Source organism: Oreochromis aureus, linkage group 20 (assembly GCF_013358895.1).
Source record: "Oreochromis aureus strain Israel breed Guangdong linkage group 20, ZZ_aureus, whole genome shotgun sequence".
Lineage (NCBI taxonomy): Eukaryota > Metazoa > Chordata > Actinopteri > Cichliformes > Cichlidae > Oreochromis > Oreochromis aureus.
Window position 1 is genome coordinate 22,261,242 of NC_052961.1, and position 25,155 is coordinate 22,286,396.

The 25,155-nt window shown below is 40.8% G+C and overlaps 1 protein-coding gene across 4 annotated transcripts in view; it reads left to right on the forward strand.

Moving 5' to 3' along the window:
- The first annotated feature begins 1,091 nt into the window (after nucleotides 1-1,091).
- Nucleotides 1,092-25,155, forward strand: part of clstn1 (calsyntenin 1) — a 37,321-nt gene continuing 13,257 nt past the window's right edge. Inside the window, exons 1-6 of one of the 4 annotated variants that reach the window (XM_031726394.2) lie at nucleotides 1,092-1,366; nucleotides 18,602-18,724; nucleotides 21,177-21,206; nucleotides 22,778-22,973; nucleotides 24,075-24,283; nucleotides 25,003-25,152. In XM_031726394.2, coding sequence (XP_031582254.1) covers nucleotides 1,285-1,366; nucleotides 18,602-18,724; nucleotides 21,177-21,206; nucleotides 22,778-22,973; nucleotides 24,075-24,283; nucleotides 25,003-25,152 — 790 coding nt within the window. In that variant the 5' untranslated portion in view covers nucleotides 1,092-1,284. The remainder of the gene's footprint in view (nucleotides 1,367-18,601; nucleotides 18,725-21,176; nucleotides 21,207-22,777; nucleotides 22,974-24,074; nucleotides 24,284-25,002; nucleotides 25,153-25,155) is intronic. The other 3 variants (XM_031726396.2, XM_031726395.2, XM_031726397.2) reach the window with 3 other exon arrangements.

The window sequence follows — 25,155 nt, forward strand, 5'->3', positions numbered from 1 at the left end:
ATCCCCACATAGCACCGGAAAGCATCTGACCCTGGACCTCAGTCTTAGTTTAGCCGCCCGTGCTAAACTAGCTGCATGCTCCCACAATAACAGTATTGACGTCACTAACCATCATTGGACACGTGCTGCCTTCAGGTTCTCATTTTAAGCTCAGATTTTGGATATTTGGAGAGCTGACATAGAATGGATAGAGATGGAAAGAAGGGACAAAATAAATAAATAGATAAATAAAACATAGATAAAATGCAACCCAGTAGGCTTCATTAAACATCTAACAGTATTCATTTGATCCTAGTGCATGTGAGTTATGGTTATTTAAGCAACTGGCCTAATATGGATGTTTTCTGATACTTAAATGTGGATGCATTTAAAATGTACGATGTGCCATGTATTCCGGTGCCATGTCGAGCACTTGCATAGCAGGGGTCTTGTGCAGAAAACGTATACCGGACTATAGCAAAGTGTGATAAAAATGGAAAAAACATAACAGTAGCTGACTTGTCATACATGAATGTGTTTACCTGCTATGGGGACTGATAAAACAAACTAATATTTCCTTTCCCTACATACAGCCTAACATTTGATTGGCACCCAGAACACTCGATTCAATATTTAAACTAAACTATAACACATAACTAAAGTAATCTTCCCTGTAACAACGCAGCATTTATTTTACTTCAGGTTTTGGTACTTCTCCCCCAAATTTAAAAATTAGACAGATGCTGTGACAGATGCGGTTTTCCTAATAGATAATATTGAGTTTTGCTCTCATACGATAAAGTTAATTAAATACCCTTTTATTTAGGCTCTCCTTCTTAGTTTAATATCGGGAATCCCAGCTTCTTTGATACATTTGATACATACGAGTCTGTTTTGATACATTTAACATTACATTTGGTGAAACAATCTCAATACACGCCTTCTTTTTGTATTTAAATTGTGACTAGGTGGTTACTTAATACATAAACTGTGTCATCGGGCGCACACCCATGAGTAAGATTTAGGACTGTGTGTATTTTGGTGAATCCGGACAGGTCTGGGATTTTTTCCGACAGTCCCTGAACGCCTCGAGCTGCAAAACTGCGAGAGAAGCGGTGATTGAAGAGGATAGCAGAGCGGCGGTGGCGACGACGACGGCCATCTTAGAGCTACCGTGGTAACCGACACACTCATCTCCTGGATTTAATTTTTCTTGTGAGACAAACACTCCGCCTGACTGACGAAAGGAAGAGGAAGAAGAAGACGGCTGTTTTTGACTTCGCCGCGGTTGAACTCGAAGTCAGGATGCGGTTCCGAGGGAACAAGCAATTTGCATCCGCAGTCGGACTGGTCCTCGGACTATTATGTGCGGTGGAGGCAGCTAAAGGTAACTAAGCTGGGATTTAGATCCCGTTGTGTCTTGTGAGTGTCAGAGGCAGACAGGCTTGTATTTCATTTTATTGTTTGTTTGCGGCTGTCTGAAGCCGCGGAGTCGCTCCAGGACGCTGAAGGTTACAAAGAGAGCGGTTAGCAGGCAGGGGCTGTGCGGTCCTGAGGGGGGATGCGTGTCCAGTAACCTGCTCCGGGATTGCCAGCCCCGGAGCCGCAGCGGATGGATGTGGCGAAGTATCCCGCCGGTGGACAAGTGCATCCCGCGATGCTTTTTCCAATGCAGCCTGAAGCAGAGGGAAATTAGCCATTATGGTCCAACTGCACTTATTCCCTGTCCTGTTAAACATTGCCTCCTTAGTGCAAGAAGTGTGCCGCTTTATGAGATAATATCTAGGCTGTGAACGACCCCCTTCTGTCATCCGCATCGATTCTATTTTTGGCATCTAGTCACTTCTTTATACTTTTTTTTTTTTTTTTTTTTTATCTTTGTGTTTTGTATTATTAGGATTAAAAATCCGCTTCACCCGCTGCATGCTTTGTAATATTGCCCGTGGCTGGCACTCCCTGTACTAATCTTGTTTTTAAATACGTTTGAGTACATCTGGATTAGGGCTAGTGGTGATGTGTTTCTTTACCCCCAACCCACCCAGTACTTTTGTGTGTGTGTGTCTGTTTTATGTCCATGCTGTTAAAACCACGCAGGTTTATTTTTCCATTAGTGAGTTTAATACTTGGGGTTTGGCAACGTTGTGTTCGCACCAGGATCGAGTGGCTTGGTTGGCTGCGCATTGCAGATCCTCTTCACCCTGTCCCTGTTTCGTCGGTAGATTTAAAAAAAATTATGTGGTGTGATCACGGGCTTAAAGTGGGGGAAACACACACACACACACGCTCAGTAGGTCTGGGCCTACTTTTGTGCAGAAACTATGCAAGACCTGAAAGTGCCTCTGCCCTCTCCTTGTGCAACGTCACCGGTGGGCATTTGCTGCAGGGCGGTCCACCTCTCGTGCTTCACAGCGGCACCAATTTGACCACCGTCGATGCGTGATTTACACACCGTGTTTCATCGTTAAACTCCCAATCGACGCACTCCCTAGCTTGAGCTTCCTGTTTCAGGGTGTGTAGAGGCAGGTGCGCCTTAATCACCGGCCATATCGGCATGCCCAGGCAGGGCTACAGAAGCCAGGGTGTGCTTTTGTCTTTGATAGTTATTGTGATGAGAATACAGGCGGTGAAATAGACACAGGTTCCCAAAAAAATGTCTGCACAAATAAGGGGTGGGGTGGGGAGATTATTCCAGTCGTAATTCCCTTGTTTCCAGGTTAAGCAGCTGGGAATGCACCGCTTGTACAGCTGTAACTTCATTTCTTTTTCCATCCATCAAAAGAAAGAAAAGGCCTGTAGCACCTAGGCCTGGATAGTGTGTCAGTGTGGCTGCCTTTTAATGATCTACTAAAGTGTGTGTGTGTGTGTCTGTGTGTGTGCATGCGTACAAAGTGCACCTGCTGCCTTTCCTGTGCTTATCAGCGGACAATACCTGTGAACTGGGCATGTTGGTGTTGGCTTATCTTTTATTAACCAAAGATTACTTGCTTGTTTGTGTGCACTCTGCCCTACAGCTTTGTGTTTTCATTGCTTTTTTTTTCATTACCAGCCATCTCACAGCACATGAAGAAACCAGATAGTCCTTGGGTAGTGGTTCTTGTTCCCTTCCCTCAGTGTTAGCAAATATAAGCACTATGGAAACTGATTGAGGTGAAAAGCTTGGCACAATCAGGTGATTTGGCAAACTCTGACCCACAACTCAGACTGATGTGTTAAGGATGTGTTGAAACGCTATCTTTTTGGCTCCACCTATGATCATATGATCCATCATATTGCCGGTGAGGAAATGCTGCTGTGTGTACCACAAAAGTCAAGAGCTAAACAGACACATCACTTGTTTTTCCGAGGTCTCACCCATGTAATTTATTTAGTTTTCTGTATACTGTGAGCAGCGGCTGTGTGTCTCCCATGCTCCAGAGTCAAAACATTAGGTCCGCTGGGATGCATGAGTTTGTTCTGTGCACACAGGGTCAGAGAAAAGAGAGGCTGGCTTGTTGGGAAGTTCCTTGGCTCATTCATCATTGAATTAAGCAATTGTAGTTCAACAAATCGGATGCCCTGCTTTGTGGGGTTAACATATGCGTCCTTCTCACATTGCTGGGAGTTTTTTTTTAAGTCAGAGACCCCCCCTCCAGCAAAAAAAACTTCCCAGTCCTGCGTTAGCTGCAGATGCCTATCACCAATCAATAGTTGAAATTAAAACAATGTAAATAAACTCTTTATTTTTTTTAAAAAAAGTCTTGCTGGGCTCTGAGGTGACTTATGGCAACCTCATTAAAATATTCTTCAATGGTGTAATTAGCTCAATTAATTAGTTATTACATCAACAATTTGTTCAAATTACTAATAATTGCATTTGTAATCTAATCACTTTTTACGTGCTTTTTCATGGTCAAACAAAAGCTTCATTGCAAAAATGCTGCACTGATTGAAACTGCTTGCCAGGCTTATAAAAAGGCCCCTCTTTCCAGTGGATTAGAGCATCCCAGGCACCAAGTGATGGATGATTGCCATTTGTGACTTTGCTGACCCTGAAGGAAATATATACTCTTACATTTTCTACATGCTGCCGACTGTCTCATTGGAGCCCATTTCAAGCCTTCAAACTAGCAGCGATCTGCGTGACGTATGTTATCTTGCCGTGTTATGGCAAGCAGAAACTATGTGGATGCACACAGCTGACAATGACTGCATTGTTCGCCTCTTCCATGCAGCTCGAGAAGCACTGTGGTGTGCTGCTACTTAGAGTCAGTCCAGAGACTTGTGTTTTTCCTTAGAAAGTATGCCAGTAAGTATGGGGTTGGGACAAAATATTGATAAAGTCATATCTCGCTGTTTGCTCTCGAGATGCAATTATGGGGTGAAAATGTCGATCTTTTAATAAAACGTGCAGCAGCGGCTCTAAACAGTTTCCCCTGATAGTTTGTCTTACTAGAGTCACCGCTTTATGACTCCTCCTTGTGGTGCTTATCAAATGATTGATGGTAAACTGAACCGAGGCTGCAGTGAAAAAGAAATTTAAGGGGGGAAAAAAGACAAATCGCACATTTAATTTCACACATTCTTGAAACTGAATGCAAATTATAATAAATATGCACAGACACTGACACCACGGTGCAGTGAGTAAATGCATCACTCTTGCTTTTTGCTTTGTTTTTTGTCTTTAATTATGCAAATATTGTGATGTATTGTAGGCAGTTGTCTCAGAATCGCTCATTGAGGCATTATCATGGTCTTAACATACTGTGATATTAGTCAGATGGCATGGCAGTAGCTTAAGATCCACAAGTGTGATGTAGCGCTGAAATTAAAAGTGAGCTCTCGTTTTGAATATGTCAGGCTTCAATTAGCTGATACGTGTGTTGCATAAAAGATGGATTGCTGTAACATTATTTTAAGTTGTTGAAGAAGGAAGCATCTAGAAAGAACTCAGGGGAAACGCGTAGCTTTCCTGAAACATCATAATATTATGAAACGCATATCCCTTCTTTTTTTTCTTTAAACTGTTTGAGTAACCAAAATAGAAACCTGATTGTGACTGGCTCTGTCATTTATTCTTAATTTCCCATTCACCCATTTATCCTTTCATCAGAAAAGCATGTTTGAACTAGGTGGGAACAGCTCCACAGGGCTACGGGAAGGTGGATGCTTTCAGTGCAGTTACTGCCTTGTTTTCAGAAACTTTGCACTCTTAGTGTTTATTTGTTATACTGTAGCACCACTTGCTGCGAAAATGTTTTGGGTGCATGCGATGAAAAAGTGATTACATATTTAGATTGTGTAAAGGTAGTTTGTTTTAAATACATCATGCCCACCACACATTGGAAGTTATCTGCTTATCGAGTTCAGGTATTCAGCTAATGGTAGCCATGTTTGCAAGGATTAAAAGCCTCAATGATTAAAATGCTTCATGTAAACCCACCAATTAGAAGATCCTGCCTTTGTTGAAGCTAGTGGTAGAGATGGAGTGAAACAAAACTGGTCTGTATCTGACAAACCTTTTATTGGAAATCGGAGCATTTACTACTTCTACTATTTCTGGAAAGTTAGACAATTGTGTGCATGCAAAAATTCCTTTTTTTTCCTTTTTATTTTTGTTCAAATCGTTCATGTGTATGTGTATGCTCTTCATGATTGGCTCGCCTCATTTAGGGTCCATGTAAAGAGTGAAGCTCTAATATGAATTTTAATCAGATTGAAGAAATTTTGCACATTTAACATGGCTAGTGGGCAAGAGGTTGGGTACACCCTGGACAGGTGGGTTAGCTGTTTGTGGCATTCCTACAGCCAATTTAGAATCGGCATTTAAAGTAACAAGCATGTCTTTGGACTGTGGGAGGAAACCAGAGGCACTGAATCCACCTCAACCCTGAATTCAGAACCCACTCGCAGCGCTAACCAAAAGGAATAACGGCCAGATATGAGGAAGATTGGACGGTAAAGATATTAGAGAAAAGTCTGAAATGGTGGACGGTTTCCTTGGATATATGGGTACAATGTGGCAACCCTGGACAAAAAGAAAACAGTACTTTGTTCTTCTTGGCACAGAATTTAAGGGTCACACAATTTATTGTGAATGGCTACAGGGTGACGGATGGTGCTTGTCATAATTAAACCTACGGTAGTCATCTGGGTCATGGCCTGCACCAGATTTCATTAAAAATGTATTCACTGAGATCAACGAACATCATGTCCAAGCTGGATTTAATATTGAATGTTTCTTCTGTGGAGATTCACAAGAAGCATTACAAAAAAGTTGCCCTCTGTTGGCCTGAATAACAGTTTGCTTGCCCTGAAGGGAAGCTCCAGTCACACTCGTTACCTCTTAACATTTTTCAGTATTTATTCAGAGATTTCTCAGAGGAACAAAGGGCTTTTATTGGCTAGATGTCGGGGGGGTCGGGATCTCCACTGGTCACGTCACAGTGCGGTCACTGTTCATGGAGTTGCGCCTCAAGCCCCTAAAGAATGTGTGTATGAGTTAATCCCCCGAGAGTGCTAAGATGTCGAAGCATTTCCATTTGGTAGTTTGCCACTTAGGCCACGACAATACTGGACTCAATTTGTGTCTGTGATGACTTTCCTCTCATTGGTGCCTTCAGGAGCTGAAAGGAGTCAGTGAACTGTCAAGAATGGGTCATTCAGTTGTGAATATTAAGCCGGCCAGAATACTGGGAAGTTGTGTCGGCCACCAAGAAAGAAGTCTGTAGTCAAGTCAGCCTCTGGTTGTTAACTTTTGCGTGAGATATAAAAATAATAACGTGAGAAAGTGCTTTTTTTATTAATTTTTCCCTTTAAATCTGCCTTAAATCTTTTTTCATTTTTTTCATATATGTTTCTGCATTTGAAAATAATACTGCAATAAACTATCCAGGTCTGCAGAGAATGTAATAAAAATATCCCCTTTCCTCGTAAAAATGTCAAAAGTGAAACAGAATGCGTAGAATGCCTTAAAGTAATAGCCAGTGATGATGATCCTATTGTGTTATTTCTATAAAAGTGTAATAAAAACCAGAGTGAACAGGGTTTAACTGAGTTCAGCAGCTTATCTGGCTGTTACCTCCTACCATTGCTGCCGGGTGAAGATGTTAACCCGCTCAGCTATTCACATTTAGGTGTGTTCTCATTAAGATTCGGTTTCCTTGAGAAGCAGGTAACCAGAGAGCACATTACCTGCCGCAGGTCGGCTCCACCCGAGCATCTGGTTCATTTCGTCTGTTTTACTCTTGTGTTTTCACTCTCACTGGCCCCTTTTGTGCAGCTCGCACAGAGAGGTGATTGAGTTGCGTTCAAGGCCCCGCAGCTCCCCACCCCCGCTTCGGAGGAACGCCGCGTCGTCCGGGGTGTGTTCGCTCTGTTGGGCGGTTGTGACTGCACGGAGGACAAACAAATGTTGTTGCCTGGCAGGGAAACTGACAGGCTCTGCTGTGTGAGCCGGGTGTTTAAGGAGTGAAGGGGGCCTGAAGTCTGGGCTTCGTTTAAGGGTCTTCGGGCTTCTGTGAACAGTCCACAGTCTGTGATGGAAGTAGCTTACGTCAACAAGCTCCTGAGCTTTTAAGGCAAGGCAAACAGAGAAGTGTGCCTGCTTTTTCACACCCTGAGCAGATTATTCTTTGATTATTTTTGGTCCACAAAAACAGACTAAATAATTCAAGTCATTCCTTGGCTCACATTTGCAAGCATCACATACCTTAAGCTGTTTGGCCACAGCTTCTGTTTGACTGTGCTGCCTTAAATCCCTGAAGTTGTCATCTAATTTGCAACGAAGGCACACCTGTTTATGAGGCAAACTTTTCTTCTGGCTAGCACAAAATTATTGAATAATTTTACATAGTTAAAATGCATATGCCCTCATATGCTGAGGCAGGGGATATAGCTGGGGCATTCAGCATATTCTTCTGTTAGAATAATGTTTATTTAAAGCAGTTCAGAAGTTTCTAGACTCTCCATGAAAACCCCATAAGGTCTGACTATCTCCTCAGTGCACACACGCCCTCCTTCTTTTCTCAGTGCAGCTACTCCTGCAGCTAATGGGACAAATGTGATCAACCTGGCAACAACAGGCTTTATTTAGTCTCAGACAACACACTCTCTGCACGCGCTGCTTGTAGACCATTCAGCCACTTGTATTCCTTTGATTGGCCAGTTTTTCTACTAGTTTCATTATATTTCTCAGTCTGGTTAATCAATCATTGGAATGAGGCTGATTATTCACTACATTTGGTTGTGTGTGTGTGTGTAGTATATCATAAATAAAATTTCCATATACTTGGTTGTATGTGATAGGCACGAATGAACGCTCGAATTGTTGCTGGACAAAGGATAAGTGTTGCTATGGTGTGACCGGCCATAGCTCTGCATTTGCATGTAATCAAACAAGATTTCAAGTCTTGCAGGCTGCCGGCCTGTCAAATATAAAATCGACGAAGCAGACCTCACTGAATGTCACAGGCCTCACGTGTGACTGCAGCATCATCATTACACAACAGGTCCTCGGAGGTTCCCAGGCATTATGAGGCTTGATCTGATAATTACGGACTGATCATCTGCTGCTATCATGCAGCTACAATCTGGACAGCTGTGGCATTTTTCTCTGGTTCTTCCAGAGTGAGGACAAGTGAGCCATGTTTTCATTGTGTTTGGTTTAATCTGTACTGTTAGGGAGGATTATACAGTGAAGTGAAAACTTTTGGCAAGTGGTTTGAGATTAAGATTAAGATTTTTATCCTTGTGTTTCCCTTAGGGGAAATATGTTGTGGGCTCAGAGTTGCTGCCACAGAGTTTTGGTGTTGGGGAGGAGGATTCACAGTCCTGGCATAGATGGAGAATGAGTGTAAAGGCTGCCTATTGAATCTCAGGATTACCAGGACCTATTGTGACTCTAATGTTCTCGCAGGAAGTATTTCATCACGGTTAATAGGCCAAACTGTATAGGTTAGGATTCTATAAAAGAGCAAGGCAACCATAATGGGGACTTTGTCTTTGTGTCCAAGTGAATGGACAGCCTGTAACCTCATTCTTTTGGGGTCATGAAAGAAGTCTGTGGTGGAGTTACATTGGGGTAATTTTTGAGGTTTTCTGTTGTTGACTTTGTTTCTTTTGAGCAGATTTGAAAGAACCTATTGGAGCCTTATTAAGCCTTTATTATATAAAACTATTGTGCTTTTGGGTAAATTAGTTGCAAGGCAAGCAGAAAAATTGCTACGCTAATCACTCTGGACCACAAAGTTTTCTATCGAAGCTCTTTTTCTCAAATCTTTGCAAATTCTTTAGTTTGTGGGATAAGCCCTTGCTATCTTTATCTAGCTGCAGTACTTGCCGATCATGATTTAGTATATATGAAAATTGAAACTTAATGTGTTGAAAAGGAAAGCACATGACAAGGAATACACAAGTCTTCATTTCAAGTCCTCAAATGCCCCTCTGCTTCATGAGAGCTCAGTGCAGGTGGCAGAGACACAGAGCTGATTAGTCGAAGGCATGCCACAGCACAGCTTGGCGCACACAGTCAAATCGAGTACTTGATCCTGGTCCATCTGTGTCATCAGTCAGCTGTGTTTCAACTTTGCTTTCCAAAATGTTCTCGATCTCTGCAGTTCTTCCTGTCATTTGAGCATCTTTTATGCTCCCAGCTTAACCCTGTCTCATGGTGGCCATCCATTATATCAGCAGTGGTGTGGCAGTATTGTTCAGGAGAATACTGTGGCGGCTACCTGCGCTTTAATGGCGGACATAAATAGAACTGACTGTGTAATGATGATGATGTGGCGTTACGCAAAGTGACCATTGTGGAGGGCATACTGATGCCATTCTATGACACCAGCGTCCACTAGGGTCCGCTTTGGTTCCTATCATGTAAATTTCATCATCAAACGGTGAGGATCTGGAGGGACCAGTGCAGAGAGAATTTACATTACAATAAACCAATTATGCTTGCGCCCAAGCAGCAGACTTCAAAGAAGTGTAACAGGAATGACTACCCGGCTGTCGGGTCTCCAGGTGTACTTGTCCATATCCACAACAGGGTATAATCTAGGCTTTAGTCTTGCAGGTGTTGGGTGGGTTAGGGGCAGTCTTTGCTAATGTCGTGGTATCATGGTCACCTCTGTAGAAATAGTATATTGGTTTACAAATCATCTAAGAATTGAAAGATGCTGGTTTCAATCCTGGGAAGAGACACAAGTCCCTTTGGAGTTGCGTCAAGAAGGGCATCCGGCTTAGAAATCTGCATGTGACTCTACCTGCAGTAGGGCCCCCGACTCGCCCTTGTGAATAAGGGAGCCCCATGAAAGTAGCTCCATGCCGACCTCTATGTGTACACGATCAGAATTTGGCAGGAATTTGTTTTCTCCAGGTTTTGTTGATGTCTTTATATCTCGCTCGTTGCACGACCTTGTCATTGAATGAAATAGACGCATCCCATTATAGGATTAAATGCCATTGGCCTTATTTGCTGTGTAACAGGATTGCATGGCGCTGTGTGGTTGCCGGCCTGGAAGTGCATCCAGTGGCCCACCATCTGTGCACATTTAGTAATAATATCTTGATATGTGTGTTTGTCCCCAGCTTCTGACACATTCATCCCTCAGAGGCTTCTTGTACATTGTCATTTTTCCCGTGTCTATCTTTTTGTGTTTTGTGAACTTATTTGTATTCATGGTTATTGGCGGGGGGATAATGCTGCCTGAAAAGACTTTATTACACTGCAAAAGGCCAAGATTGGTTTCATATGTCTGTGTATTTATGGCCCAGCTCTGCATATAATATTTATACTGAGTACAAAGACTTGCTTGTGTTAAAAATAGGATGGTGAATAACTAGTCCATTTCTCTTAATCTTTAAATATATGCATGTGTGCGCAGTGGTTTAAAAATGGCTTTCCTTTTCTGTTCACCTTTTACCTGATAAGTCTGCACCACAGAATTTAAATGACACATTAAATGTGGTTAATGATGCGCCATCCCTACTGTTTATTTCTCTAGGCATCTTAAAAATGAGTAAGGGTTTGTGTTTCTTTTCAGTCTGTCGCAGTGATAATGGGGCCAGATACTCACAGAATTATGCTCGGCTTGCTTTTACCTTTTGAAGTGCGCTTTTTAAAAAAAGAGCTTTATTTTGCAGACCGTTAAAAATGGATTTAACGTGAAGCTACTTTGTTCCATGTTGCTGTGACTTCTTTTGAGTCTTTTAACTCAGAGAGCATCTTGGCAGCTCCTGCGGGCAGTTACTTTATGACCAGGATGTAAAAACTTCATGTATAGAATCACCAGCCAGTAAATGCTTGAAGTTTGTTGACTTTGCTGAAAATTATGGGAAGGTTTTTGGGGGTTTTTCAGTTTGATAGTTTGACATTACAGGTTTATGTACGGCTAAAATCAGAGTGCCGGCACAATCGAGATTTCTGGCGTGTTCCACTGGAGCACTTCAAGAAAAATTGCATCATAATTCACGTATACTTGGTTACATTTATATGACAGTATTGAGTAGATATATCATCACACAGTTAAAACTGTGTGGACCTCCTCTTTGCACTTGTGGCGGTGCAACAACACAATTGTAAGTGTAATATAAAATTACTGAGGGGCTCTTTGGGAGTGAGGTGCAGGATATCCACTACTTTCTGTATCATAGAATATATTTATGATTACGGTTCTTTAAGTGCTTTTTCTTTCCCTTTCTCTGATTTCGGCCTCCAGTTTTCTTTTCTGCTCTTTCACATTTGGAAAAACTATTCTGAATAATTTTCAGAGATTTTGATGATCAAATAAAAAGTCAGTTCAACTTTAGGATTAGCTTTAACATGGTCATTTTTGGCATAAAAACACTATTAAGATTAGTTGGTGGTTAATATAACTAGTGAAAAGAAATCAGATCTATTTTATTTGTTTTTTACTAACACGAGACACAGTAAGGCCAGTTTATCAGTTTAATGTTAATCACTCACAAGAGGGTATCAGCTTTCCGCTGAATTATATGCTTTGATTTGTATGAAGACCTGAGTCTGCAGGTTATAATTGTGCTGGTTGGGCCTATGCACTGCATTAGATGGATTCATTTCCTGATTAAGTTAAATTAAAGAAATGGCACTCGTCCAGGTTGAAAATCCTCAGTGCTGCAGCAGCAGGCCTTTAACAGACTGCCTTGTTCAGCTCTTACTTCTAATCTCATCCCAAAGTCTCCCCTTTTTTCTAAGCAGCCAGTCCATCCCTTACAACACATCTTCTCCCCTTATAATCAGTATATTATAAGTAAAAGATAATATAGAAACATAAAGGATAATGTGTGACAAATGACACTGTTTTGTGTCTGAAATTATTCAGATTTGCTCATGTTCCTCTGTGTCAAATGTTGCCAAAGCACAACAAATGTTCTCACTACTCGCTGCAGGCTTGATGAAGCGATCTTGTTAAAAAGGCTTTGTTGGCAATTTCATGCAATACATGTGAGATTTCCCGCTTTAAATAAAATAATCTTTTAGATTTGATTTCTTGGGAAGTGTCTGTTTGATTTGGGCTGTGATTTTTGACGGCAGTACAGTAGCGGTAATCTGTCAAAGGTGTGTTAACGTCTTTTTCCCGGGCGTATACATCGCTATTAACTCTTTTTCATTCGTTTTGTGTTGTACAAAAAGCACACTTCAAACTCAAATTTGTTATGTTGTATAACACAATAGGTTTGCACAATTAGACAAACACATTTATAAGCTACAATATCAGACTGTGAGTAACTCCAGCCAGTTAGGGTATTCACACAGGACGTCTTGAGGTGTCCTGTGGTGTCTGGCACCCTAGATGTTGGCAGCAAAACCTTTTTGATTAGGGTAGGTGAAACGGATCAACGTAACATCTTTAGGAATCCCAGGACTCAAGGTTGCCGAAAAGAAGTAGCGTTGTCACATGGCAAGATGTTTAGTGCTATTCACCTGTCTGTCTGAGATTTGCTGAGTTGGTTTTTATTTTCTTCATCTCCTTTTTTTTTTTTTCTTGAGGGGAATGGAGGCATTCCACCTGGCATTTGATTTTGCTGTCTCACTGGGTTGTTTACAGCTATACATAATTTAAATGGCTCATTTGGGGTTGGGCTCCATTTTGCACATCCTTTTTTCACTGATTTCCTTCTTTTACAGAGCACAGACGACACTCGGTGACGACCTCTGTATCGTCAGTGTTGAATTTTAAAACCTCATTATATATCAGTAAAGATATGGGTTGACCATCATTAGAATAGCTACCAGGTTTTTCCAAGGTTTTCTAGTCCTAGTAAGCAGTATAGGCAGAGATCACCCTCACGAACTTCTGATGCACAAACCACATACACCTCTGTGAATATATCTGCAACTGAATAGATAGATACCATTTTTCTACTAACAACTATCACCTAGCATTGATAAGTAAATGGACATTGTGTTTAATGTATTGGGGCAAATAACTCTTAACTAGTGCAATTAGGGCTGTGCGATATGACCAAAATCTCATATCCCGATATTAAGACATCTATCGTCCCGATAACGATATAAATCACAAAAATGTAACATTTTCTGTAAATTCTGTGACTGTCGGGCAGCTCGACTTGCGTGAAGTGTTTCCAGCTGGGCGTCGCGTACCTGGAGTCGAGTGTTTTAACTGATGCATGAAACGATACATTTTTAGACATAGGTTGTAACGGCCGCTGTTTTCTTTGTGAGTATTTATTACACAGCGTGCTGCGGGGAAAAGCCTGTTCTAACGTTTAAGTCTAAGGTTTATTTTTTTTAGCACCTGACGGCTCTTTTTTGCTTCTCATCCGTAAATACTCTGCATCTTTCACGTGATTCAGTTTATTTTGAAAAGTCTCAACAGGATCTTGAGCTTTATTGTGAAAGGTTTATGTGGAAAATAAACAAGAGGACACGAGGTGGTTTTACCATCGTTGTTGCTAACGACAACGCATAAAAACAAGCGCTTGTCAGTCTGTAGTGTGGTTATATTAAATATAAGAGAAAGAGAGAACTTTAGGAAATTAATATAGCCACTACAGTGACCATCAAAATAATGAAAAAATACTGCCGTAAACACTTTATTTTGCGACACCACGAAACAAACGATAGCGTAACATGAAACGATAGACGTTTTTATATCGTCATCCGATATATATCGTTATATCGAACAGCCCTAAGTGCAATTCATTGCTATTCTACCTGAGAGATGTCCTGGTTGGTTCATCGCTGGGATAAGATTGCAGGTTTATACAAAACATTTCAGTCTTGGAGGATATTGGATGACCTCATAAAGGACTCGTGAACAAATGTGATCATGTGACCTAGCTCACAGTAAGTGTGAGTCTGAGGAAGCTAAAGCTGATTATTGTAGTACTGGTCTGTTCTGGCAATCTGTCTGAAGACATCCACTTCACTTCAGGGTCACGAGACGCTCAGCAAAGTATTCATTAGGCTCAATCAATTCAAAAATTACTGGCAGGCAAAGCAGTGCCTTCAATTAAGGCACTGGTGTAAAGTTGTGTCAAATAAAATGTTTTTTATATTATTAAAGACTCAATTTGAGTTAACATTATAGTAGGGGTGGGCGATATAAACGATATACGATAGAAACGATATAGATTTGGCCAACGATAGAGATTTTGACTATATCGCGATAGCGCATGTTGATGATGTCATCAAGCTGCGCCTGTTTTGGTAGAAAGTATCACAGCGGCTACAACCATTATCATCAGTAAATTATGTTCTCCTGACTGAAGTTTGGCCCGTGTATAGCATCCTGCTATGCAATTGCATTTGTCCCTGACCACCAGAATCCCTCACGTTAACTTTTATCGAGTGGAAAAAAAGTTGACGTTCATCCTCCAGCTTCACTGTGCTAGTGTTATGCTAACATAGCTGTGTCGCTAGCAATCAACATTGTATACACAGGTAGTCCAACTTCGGTAACCCTGCAAACCCACTGCTGTTTAGTGTTTCTGTCTTCACTTATGTTGGAAGTGGTAGCAGAGCTGTACGTTTTAATTAGTTTCAAAAATCTCTGTCAGAACATGGTATGAAATGTTTAGGTGTAAACTAGCGAGCTAACTTCCTGTTAACTTCTAACTCCGTTAAATTTAATAAATTCTGTTTTCATGGATGCATGGATGTTAAACTTAATTGTTACACCCGATAAAGCAGCAACGCTGATGATTTAATTAAAGATGAAAGAATTTAGACTGTTTTTAACTCTCAGTGTTCGTTTGACTTTGGGACCCGAAGAGGACGGAGTTTTGGACCCAGATTACTCCGCGAAGCTTCTCACTACGGCAGCCGTAATGCTCTGACAATCCATCAAGCAGTCCATCAGCAGGCTTACCAAAGTTGTACTAAAACATTTTTTAACAGATTTCTACACGCCAAAATCGGTTCAAGGTCAGTGAGCACAACCAGAATTCATACATAAGGCACACTCTCGATTTTTGAGAAAATTAAAGGATTTTAAGTGTGCTTTATAGTGTGGAAAATACGTTATACAGAAGAAAAGATTATATCGTGATATATATCGTTATCGCACATGCTTCAAATTATATCGCGATATGAATTTTAGGCCATATCGCCCAGCCCTACATTATAGTGACGTTTAAACTCAGTTTGTTGTCATAGCTGTGCAGTATTTGTGTCCTTGCTAAGACTAGACTTGAGATTATTACATATTGTACGGTTCAGACACACTTTTAATGGGTGATCAACTGTTTCATAATGATTATACAGGCTGTGACATTAAATAAAGTGAATAATTGTTGTAAGTCATGTTTGAAAATCCTTGCTTGGTAGATTGTGCCAAATTCCTTCGCTGTAAGGATATCTAACTAATTTCTGGATAATAATACTAATGCTTGGTGATGCGTGTGTCGTACAAATCCCGTGCAAGTAGCTTGTAATTAATTTCCATTTATTGTGCAATCACTGAGAATTACACTTAATTATGTGATGACACAAATGCAATTTAGTTGCTTGACTGAAATTGGATTTGGCAAGCTGTCACCAAATGTCATCTGAAAACATTTACATTGTGCGTTTATGCTTGTGTGGGTTTTCTATTTACATCTGTGGTTACTATTTAAAGCTCATAATGTAATTGTAGCCCAGACTGTCTTGGAGAACATCAGGCACCTTCCTATTAGTGAAGTAATTTCACTAAAAGGCATACTGCAATTGCTATGTAATTGTAAAAAGTCAGGTAGGAAAAACATCTGGAAATGTGTGCGTTTTGTGTACGTCTTAGTGGAATGACACACATTTTTGAAGGTCTGGATATCCTTTGGGTCAGTTTGCTTACTAAAAACGTTTCTGGAAAAAATAGTTATCAATTATTGAGTGTAAAAGTTTAACAATACACAAATTCATGTGTACATTCCTGAAAATATCCGTGAACATTTTGAAGCACAGATCCGGTAATTAATCCTAAAGCTGTTTGTTGAAACGGTGTTGTCTTGTGAATGAATTTTGTGCATAGGATCAGCATTATCATGTGCAATTAATTGGTAGACTTTAAGATTTCTGTTCATGTAACCTTTTACCATTTTTTCTTTGTTATTGATGTAAAGCAACCAGAAATGTAAAAATGCAATTTTGAGCTTTTAAACAAGATGATTAAAGGAGAATATGGCTCATGAAATAATGACCATGCTGAGCTATAAGCGTATTTGACTAACTGCCAATTATGTTTAGCACTGTGTCTGGCAAAGAGTGTTTGATTATAATTACAGTTTGATGTTATGCCATAGTTTTTACATCGTGTGAAACATGCCAAAGTGTGTGTGGACAGATACAAAGCATTGATAATGGACCCTCCCACTGTCTTTTCTTTATATCCAGTTTGTGTCTGACACTGTCAAAATGGGCCTTTATGATAGCAAACCAGGCTTTTAGAGGCTATTATTTAAGCGGTTCAGCACTGCAACGTTTCCCTGCAGTGATGTGATTAAAAGTGGAAAAAGCTCATGAAGCAGGTAATTGATGTTTAACTTGTTTGCGGAAAGTCTGTATCTGCTCTATTGCTTTTTGTCTCATCTCAGAAAATTGAATGTTACAGAAAAAGTTCATTTACATCCGACAGCAGCCTGAGGTCACTTCATGTGTGCTTTAACAGCTGTAGCATTCTTATCAATAAACCCCCCAAAAGTGCCTTTATTAACACTGGGAGTTTTTCTTCATCTTATTGATTATTAAAAGAGATCACTCTCAATCCCACCTGTTATATAACTGGAATTGTTTCCTATTTTTGAGCCTCCTAATTATGCTGTGATCAATGATTTCCCGCCATTGATTGTTTAGGCTATTGCAGCACTTCATTGTTAGCAGGGATTAGATTGTTTCTATTCAAATTTACCATCTGAATAAGAACTGCGGTTGGTCGGGGCAGAGGCAGCATGTCTGAACGGATTTCAGCAAGCTCTGTTTGTTTGTGTCATCACAGTATAAAAAAATAGAGCTGTTATATAATATTTTCTTAATGTGATATTATGCCTGAACTAAAGCTACAATTCCAAAATGCAGCGAATCAGTGTCAGAGCGATTTGGACGTATTTATGCGTTGTTGTGCCTCGTCTGGTTACCTCTTCGACCGTATCTGTCCCCCACGGCGTGCTGTCAGCCAGCGTCAGCGTCACCTTTGCAGATCAGTAGCACAGGAATACCGTCCTCCCTCGCATTCTGAAGTGCTCGCATATTGGCTGTAAGAGAGCTGTATCTCCCCGCATCAGCGCCATGTTCTGCACCGTCCCAAATATGTCACTCACTGCAGCTTTTTACTGCAGCCGCCAGCTACAGCCGAGTCCCGTCTGCAGCTGGGCTTCGTCCCAGGCCGATGAGCATGCAGTGATGTAAATGGCTCGACCGCCGCTCCAAAAACTGGCCTGAAAGTCTTTATCACCCCTGAATCTACTGTCAGGACAAATTAACTCATGTGAGCTGTGGATCATGCTTTGTAACTTGTACATCTTAAAACTGAAGCTATAGAAGGATGTTCAATACAGGGTTTTTATTAGTGATGAATGTTGATATTATTGATATTCCTATGCATTTGTGATCAGTTTTCTGTGTGTGTGATGTAAAAATGCTGTTTAACCCTTTAAATCCTGAACCAAGAAATTATTTATTTATTTATTTATTTATTTTAATTGAAGCTTGTGAGATTAATTTTTCCTCGCTGACGCTGGCTGAAAAATTAGTATTGATACACATGCTTGGAGGCACATCAGTGTTGGACCTGCTCCTTCCTTCTATAAACAATGCATGTTGCATGGTTGTCAGTTGCTGTTGTATGTGATCTTTTCTTGTTTGGTGTTGCTTCTAATGTCGTTTCTAAAAAATACCATTAAAAGCATCCAAAACCTCATTAAAAATGTATTTAAGCTTCACTGGTGAGGGGAAAGAAAAGTCAAGCCAGCAATGAGATCACACACACACACACACACACAGTGTCAGTTTGTTATTCAGCGTTGGTGAGAGGCAAAACAAGTTGCCAGCTCGATTGTGAACAGATATTTAGTGTTTTTGATTTTTAATATTACATACTCATACATTTTCTCTCTCTCTCTCTCTCTCTCTCTCTCTCTCTCTCTCTCTCTCTCTCTCTCTCTCTCTCTCTCTCTCTCTCTCTGACAGTCAATAAGCACAAACCATGGATTGAGACAACGTACCATGGGATCGTAACAGAAAATGACGACAAAGTTCTTCTGGACCCTCCTCTGATTGCACTGGACAAAGATGCTCCTCTACGCTACGCAGGTGAGAGAGGGCGTTTAATGCTGCTGCATCTGTTCCTTAACAAGAATTATTCTTTTCACACCAAATTATAGAAAACATCCAGCAATTAGTTTGTACCTTTTTGAGCTTCGTGACATTATAAAGTATTATGGATGCAGGAAAACCTGCAGGAATAGCTTATAGACTTGAAGAAGAAGAAGAGTCCATCTTATCCAGCCTTTAATTAAGAGTAAATCTTATTCTTCTTGATAAATGAAATAGAATAAAGCTTGTTTAACACTTGATTCTTTAAAAAATTACATCTATGTCATGGTTAATGTGTGGAGGTCTCTTTCCCTGCAGGGTGTCTCATTATGCATTGCTCGTAATTCTTTCTGTGATACAGGTTATAATCTTAGATTAGCTATGCACACGGATACAAATCAAAGCAGTGAGTCTGCAGTGAAGAAAGAAGACAGTAACTGTCAGGTCTTAATTCTCAGTTCACTCTTGAATAAGTTCTGCTAACACATTTCTGCACTTTAGTTTTTTATGACTTGCCTGCCATACTGATGTACAGCTGGCTACCATATCCTCCAGGCTGAACCTTTTGATATTCAGATCAAAAACTTTTTTCAAGTTTTTCCCCCCCTCCCTCTCTCTCCCACTGTAGAGGCACAATTAGTGTGCTTTATGTACCAAGGCAGCATTAGCTCTGGGGGTTTTAATCACATCAGGATTGACTTTGGCCATGATTCAAAGCACCACAGCACTGGAAATGGTTTCCCACCATCTCACATCACATGAGTTGTGTGATCTCTTGTCTGCGGCTCTCTTCACACTCGGTGCTCTCACCAGGCTTTATATGACTATTTTAATCACAGATTACTCCCCCTGATTTAGAATGTGAGGCTTTAGCATCCACGTGCACGCCACAGGACATGCCAAATGTAATCTTCTTGACAAAGTTATGTGAAATTTCTCCTGAGCTGATTGGCTTGGCAGCTTTTTAAGGTGGACAACTGCACCAAGAGAGCCATGATTAGAGTAATATGCCCAACTCTCTGCATGATGTTTGTCTCCCTTCACAGAAAATTTGTTTTGAATGCAGAGCTTTGGGGAGGGGAGTCCTGTTTCTCTCAGCTGGGGCTCTTCTTTTGATGAGCAGGCCTTTTGCGAGTGGACTGTGTGTCCTTGTGAACTTGCTCTTTTGAGACAGAGCAAGCAGTCCGGCTTCACGTGGCAGCAGGGGTGACCTACTCTGTCATGCCAGCCTCCCTTTTAGTCGGTCCTCCTGTGCCAGCAAGCAGGGTTCACTTTAAGCCAGCCTGCAGATCATTCAGAAGCCCAATCCCAGGTTCTTAAGTCAGTCTGAGGAACAGAAGCTTCACCACGAACGAGGAGTTGCTATATAAGTTGTGTCTGTAAGGCTGATTCGCTGTGGGACGGGCAGGGTAATTGGAACTGAAATGGCTGAAACTAAAGCCTTTGAAAACAAGCTCAGTGCTCATGGATGACTGTGCTGTAACACAAGTGTGAAACACAAAGCAAGAACGGCCCACCCACCAGATCTGGTTATTTCATTCCCTGAGAAGTAATAGACAAGGCGACAGGAGGAAATATCTTGTTTCTGCGACACAGCTCCTGGAAAACAGGTTAAGATATTAACCTTTTGTGAGTGTGTGAATGTATTGAGAACATTACTCACTGTATTTAATTAGTACTAGGCAGGCGGAGGATAAATGTTTAACTATCCTTGTGATTGCTGACCTGATCCGAACTGAGAGGCCTGTGAGATAAGTGAAAAGCTAAGGAAATCCTAAACTCCTGATGTGAGCTGGTCGTTAGAAGTGTGTTAAACTCAGCAGCCACAATGCCTGCTGCATGTCAGACTTTAGCAGCACCTCCATCCATCCACTATACCAGCTTGCCCTGGCTAATGTAAAATCCATTTCTAATTGTTCAGTAGGTAAAAACAAAGGCCCAACTCACCGGAGCCTGTGAAAGAGATTGAAAATGCCAGCTAAGCAACAAAAGAAGTTGTCATTTTGTTTTTCCTAAGCTACTTTATCTTCATGTCTTGAAGTTTAATATATAAAATATATTAAAAAATGAATGGAAATGGTAAATGTGACGTTTTGAGAAATATGATTTGAATGTGATGGGACTGACTTTCCACAATTGTCTAAAACGGGCTGTGTAAACTATCCTCTAATTATATATTCTTTTTCTTTTTTAACTTGTTGACTTACTGCGGGCTTGTGAAAATCACACATTTCTATTGTAGATAGTGGGGAAAATGTGATGTTTAGTACTTGTTTACTCTGGTGTAGTCCTTATTCCCCACTTGCAGTATGTTTTTTGTTTCTCTGAGGGAGGTATTGTAAGCCTTTAGCTAGCGTGTATTATCTTCCTGTCCTCTGTGTGTGTTATCTCTCAGCTTCTAACTCTTCTCTGAACTGATCTGGGTTTATCTTGTCTCCCTTCCTTGTAGAGAGTTTTGAGGTGACCCTCACTGAAGAAGGTGATCTTGGGCTCTTTCTTCTGCCTTGTGCTTACTTGTTACTATTAACCCACTAACGCTAAAACCAGCATCCACACTTTTACACAGAAACTCCTCCTGCTCATGCTCTGTAAACTCCCCATTTGGTTTTCTTGACCTTGCGTTTTATGTTCTCACCCTGAAGTTTTTGCCGTTCCAACAGCTGGATGAAAAGTGTGATGTGGGGGCTGACTGTTCTTAGAAATATCTGTGCATGAGACATCCATTGCAGTTTGCAGACCCTAACAGTTTTTCAGCTGTCAGCAGGGAACAGAAGCCGCTTTAAAAATAACAACAACAAAAAAACAGGAGTTCTGAGTCTCTTTGCCGTTTTGTCCAATTCGGTCCTTTTAATTCCCCGGGGGGGGGGGGGGAGGAAGCAGAAGGCTAAAGCAATTTTCTGCACAACTCCAATTTAAAAGTCTGTGTAGGATTATTTTATAACCTCTTTAACATGCGGCAATTGGAGCAGAAATTGAAACTCTAATTGGTATTTTAAGAAGCTGAACCTTCTTAAAGTGTAACCATCTTAAAGGCACCGAGCGTGCTCGGTTGTGGCCATTAACGACCTCGTTATAGCTGCGCAATTCCAGTGACTCCTGTCAACCTTTCTGACATTTTAAGTCTTCACGTGAGATTGCTGAGATTGTTAACTAATGCAAACTCTCTCTGCTGCAAAGTTTCTGTTATCGCATCTTTGCCTCAGTGGATCTCTTGATTTCTAATTCTCCACCACTAATCTCTACCATTAGCATGGCTGCAGTTGTCATTTGATGTGGATGTCGAGCAAGTTGATATTTCTAACCCCAGTTCTCATCCAGTACTTTTGTTTTTGTTTGAAAACTGTTCTTGTACTGGTTTAGTTCTCTATGATTTCATGGTTTTCTTTTCAGTTCATTTTGCAGTAGTTTTGGGTCAGAGGCAAAATTACACAGGAAGACTTTTCTCAAATTGTGCCAAAATATTAAGCGTTGTCTGGGCTTTTTTTCCCTTTTCTTTCGCAGACATTTAAGCCGGGATGGCTGAATCTCAATGGTCTCTATTGTTAAGGATCTCAATTTTTGTTCCTATAATTTGTGTTATATATTGTTTCTTTCATGAGATAGGATGTAACGTTATTTTTTTTTATTCTCAACAAATATACTGTGCTCTATATGCTTACTTTTCAAACTTGGTTTCATGACTTTTTTTAATATCTTAAGTACTCCTGTGAAATGCCTGTCTACATTTTTTCAGTTTCTGCCTGCATGACTGGATGCAATGTTTTCAAGCGGCTTGGAAAATACACTCTCTGTACTGATACGTAATGTCACCCACCCCCAAACTACTCACCCACACGGGCTTCCTCCACAGACCCCACGCACCTCAATCTACAAGTCCCTGGCTCCCAAAACCTGTGGCTGACTTTGATTTGATTTTGTTTATTTTTGAGGCGTTTAATTAATTTGTTTTGTGGTTAATATAATTGCTTAATCGCTTTATTAGACGTTTAAATTTCACAGCGGTCACCAGTTATTCTGAGCAAGCTCTGTTTTGGCTCTTAACGTGTTCAGGTGAGATTTGCGGCTTCAGGATCCACGGGCAGAATGTCCCTTTTGAGGCAGTGGTGCTGGACAAGTCCACTGGAGAGGGGGTTATCAGGGCAAAGGACAAGCTGGACTGTGAGCTGCAGAAGGAGCACACCTTCACCATCCAAGCCTACGACTGTGGAGAGGGTCCTGATGGTGCCAACATGAAGAAGTCTCACAAGTGAGTTAACGCCTGCAAAATTATCTTAATTATCATAATTATCTTTGAGCACATTTTCTTTGAGATAAAATGTTTTAACTGTTTAAAAAAAAAAAGGGGGGAAACATGTACACTGGTTGTTAAAGGGAACTGGTATAAAACTTCCAACTGTATATTTTTTGTTCCCCGACCTTACCATGTTAGGGTTACTGAGTCAGCCAATCGGTTTCTTTTGATTGGCTGCCCCTCATGAATTGAAGGTGTTAACAAGGAATTCCTTGGGCTCTTTTCATTCTCAAAGCCATAATTGTGTGCTTAGAATGATCACATTAAGGGCTACTGATTCAAAACTAGAAAAAAAGAAGGGGGGGGGGGGCAAAATATGACAGAGCAGTGGGAAGCCTCAGCTTTTGGCTCACAATGATCACTTGTTCATACGCTACTATAAAGGAATACAAAAAGAAAAATTATTTTAGGTCTCCCAGGTAAAAAATCCTGATTGTGGTTCAAATGCATCATCAAATCTGATGCATTTGCCCTGACGAATGGGTTATGAAAGCAAAGCAGAGCAAGCACACAAGTGTGCAAATATAGATATGTGGTTTTGGCATAAAATCGAAAGCTGCATTCTGTTAAGTCTTTATGCTGATTGTGGGAACTGTCAAGGGAATCCTTTCCCAAACAAGCCGTATAATTATCCATGAGGATTTGGTGACATGAATGCACATCTGGATTGTGAGGATTTCCAATCGTGAATGAATGGAATAAGGGTCATGATTAGATGGTTATTTGATTTGTCTGTCAACAGAAAATTAAGCTGCACCTTTTTCAAAAAAACAAAAACAAAAAAGATCAGCAGTGATGAAGTAACGATTACAAATAGAGTTGACTCAACACAAGATTATTCTTTCCATCTGCAGTAATCGCAAACAAAAGCCAGGCCAGGGCTTAAAGTCAAGAATTGATTTTATTTTAACCAATCCAGGATTTGAGATCAGTCTTAGTTATCCATTGAAAGAGGATGATCATGAAGGTCTCATTTTCATAATAAAATAAAATAAATAAATAAACCATTGACTATCCAACTGATAAAGTGTCCTAACTTGAATATCTCCCTATCAGGGCCACTGTCCACATCCAGGTGAACGACATAAATGAGTATTCACCAGTGTTCAAGGAGAAGTCCTACAAAGCCACCGTCATTGAGGGAAAGAAATACGACAGCATCTTGAAGGTGGAGGCGGTGGATGCTGACTGCTCGTTCCAGTTTAGCCAAATCTGCAACTACGAGATTGTGACCCCTGATGTGCCCTTCACCATCGACAAGGATGGTATGGATGTTCACATAGCGCCTTTGTCTTTGTGCCCACTGGAAAAAAGCTGCAGCCCACGCTCAAGAGTCATGAGTGCAATGACACGCTTCACAGTGCATATTGATTTGTTTAAACGATGACACTGCAGGGCTGTCATTCAAAATTCAGCACAAACTTGTCGGCTTGCAAGACAATGACGGCGTTCTTTGAATGTCACCAAGCTGGTCAGTGATTAGTGCCGGATTTAAAGATCATTTCTTTTTATCTTTAAAAAAAATAAAATAAAATAAATAGAAAAAGTGAAGACCCAGTTTTCGAACTCTGACCGATATAATGCCTAAATAGAAAAATAAGGATGGGTGATAATATGAGGAGATCAATCAGTGAGAACCGGTGATGTGACACTTTAATTTCACTTTCACTTTAATTGTGAGACTCTGCATACACACAGGCTTTGAAAATAACTCTCAGTACAGCATTTAAATTCAAAATATTATGAATCCTAACAGTGTTCCATCAGTTTTTTGTTTGGCTTGTCGATAAATCCCTTTTGTTTTGTTTTTTTAAATAATCTTTACTCTACGCGTTTCCAACAGAATTATAATGTGTTAGTGCTTTGAGGGTTTCTATACCTACCGATACCTCTGCCAATTTTAGCACAGCCGCAGCTCTGAAGTTAAACAAAGAGTGGTCCTTTATTAAAATTAAATTTTTTCCCCCCCACCTGCTCTGTTCAGGCTTTATCAAGAACACAGAAAAACTGAGCTATGGCAAAGAGCACATGTATAAACTGACCGTGACCGCCTACGACTGCGGAAAGAACCGAGCCTCTGAGGACGTGCTGGTGAAGATCAGCGTCAAGCCCACCTGCAAGCCCAGCTGGCAAGGTA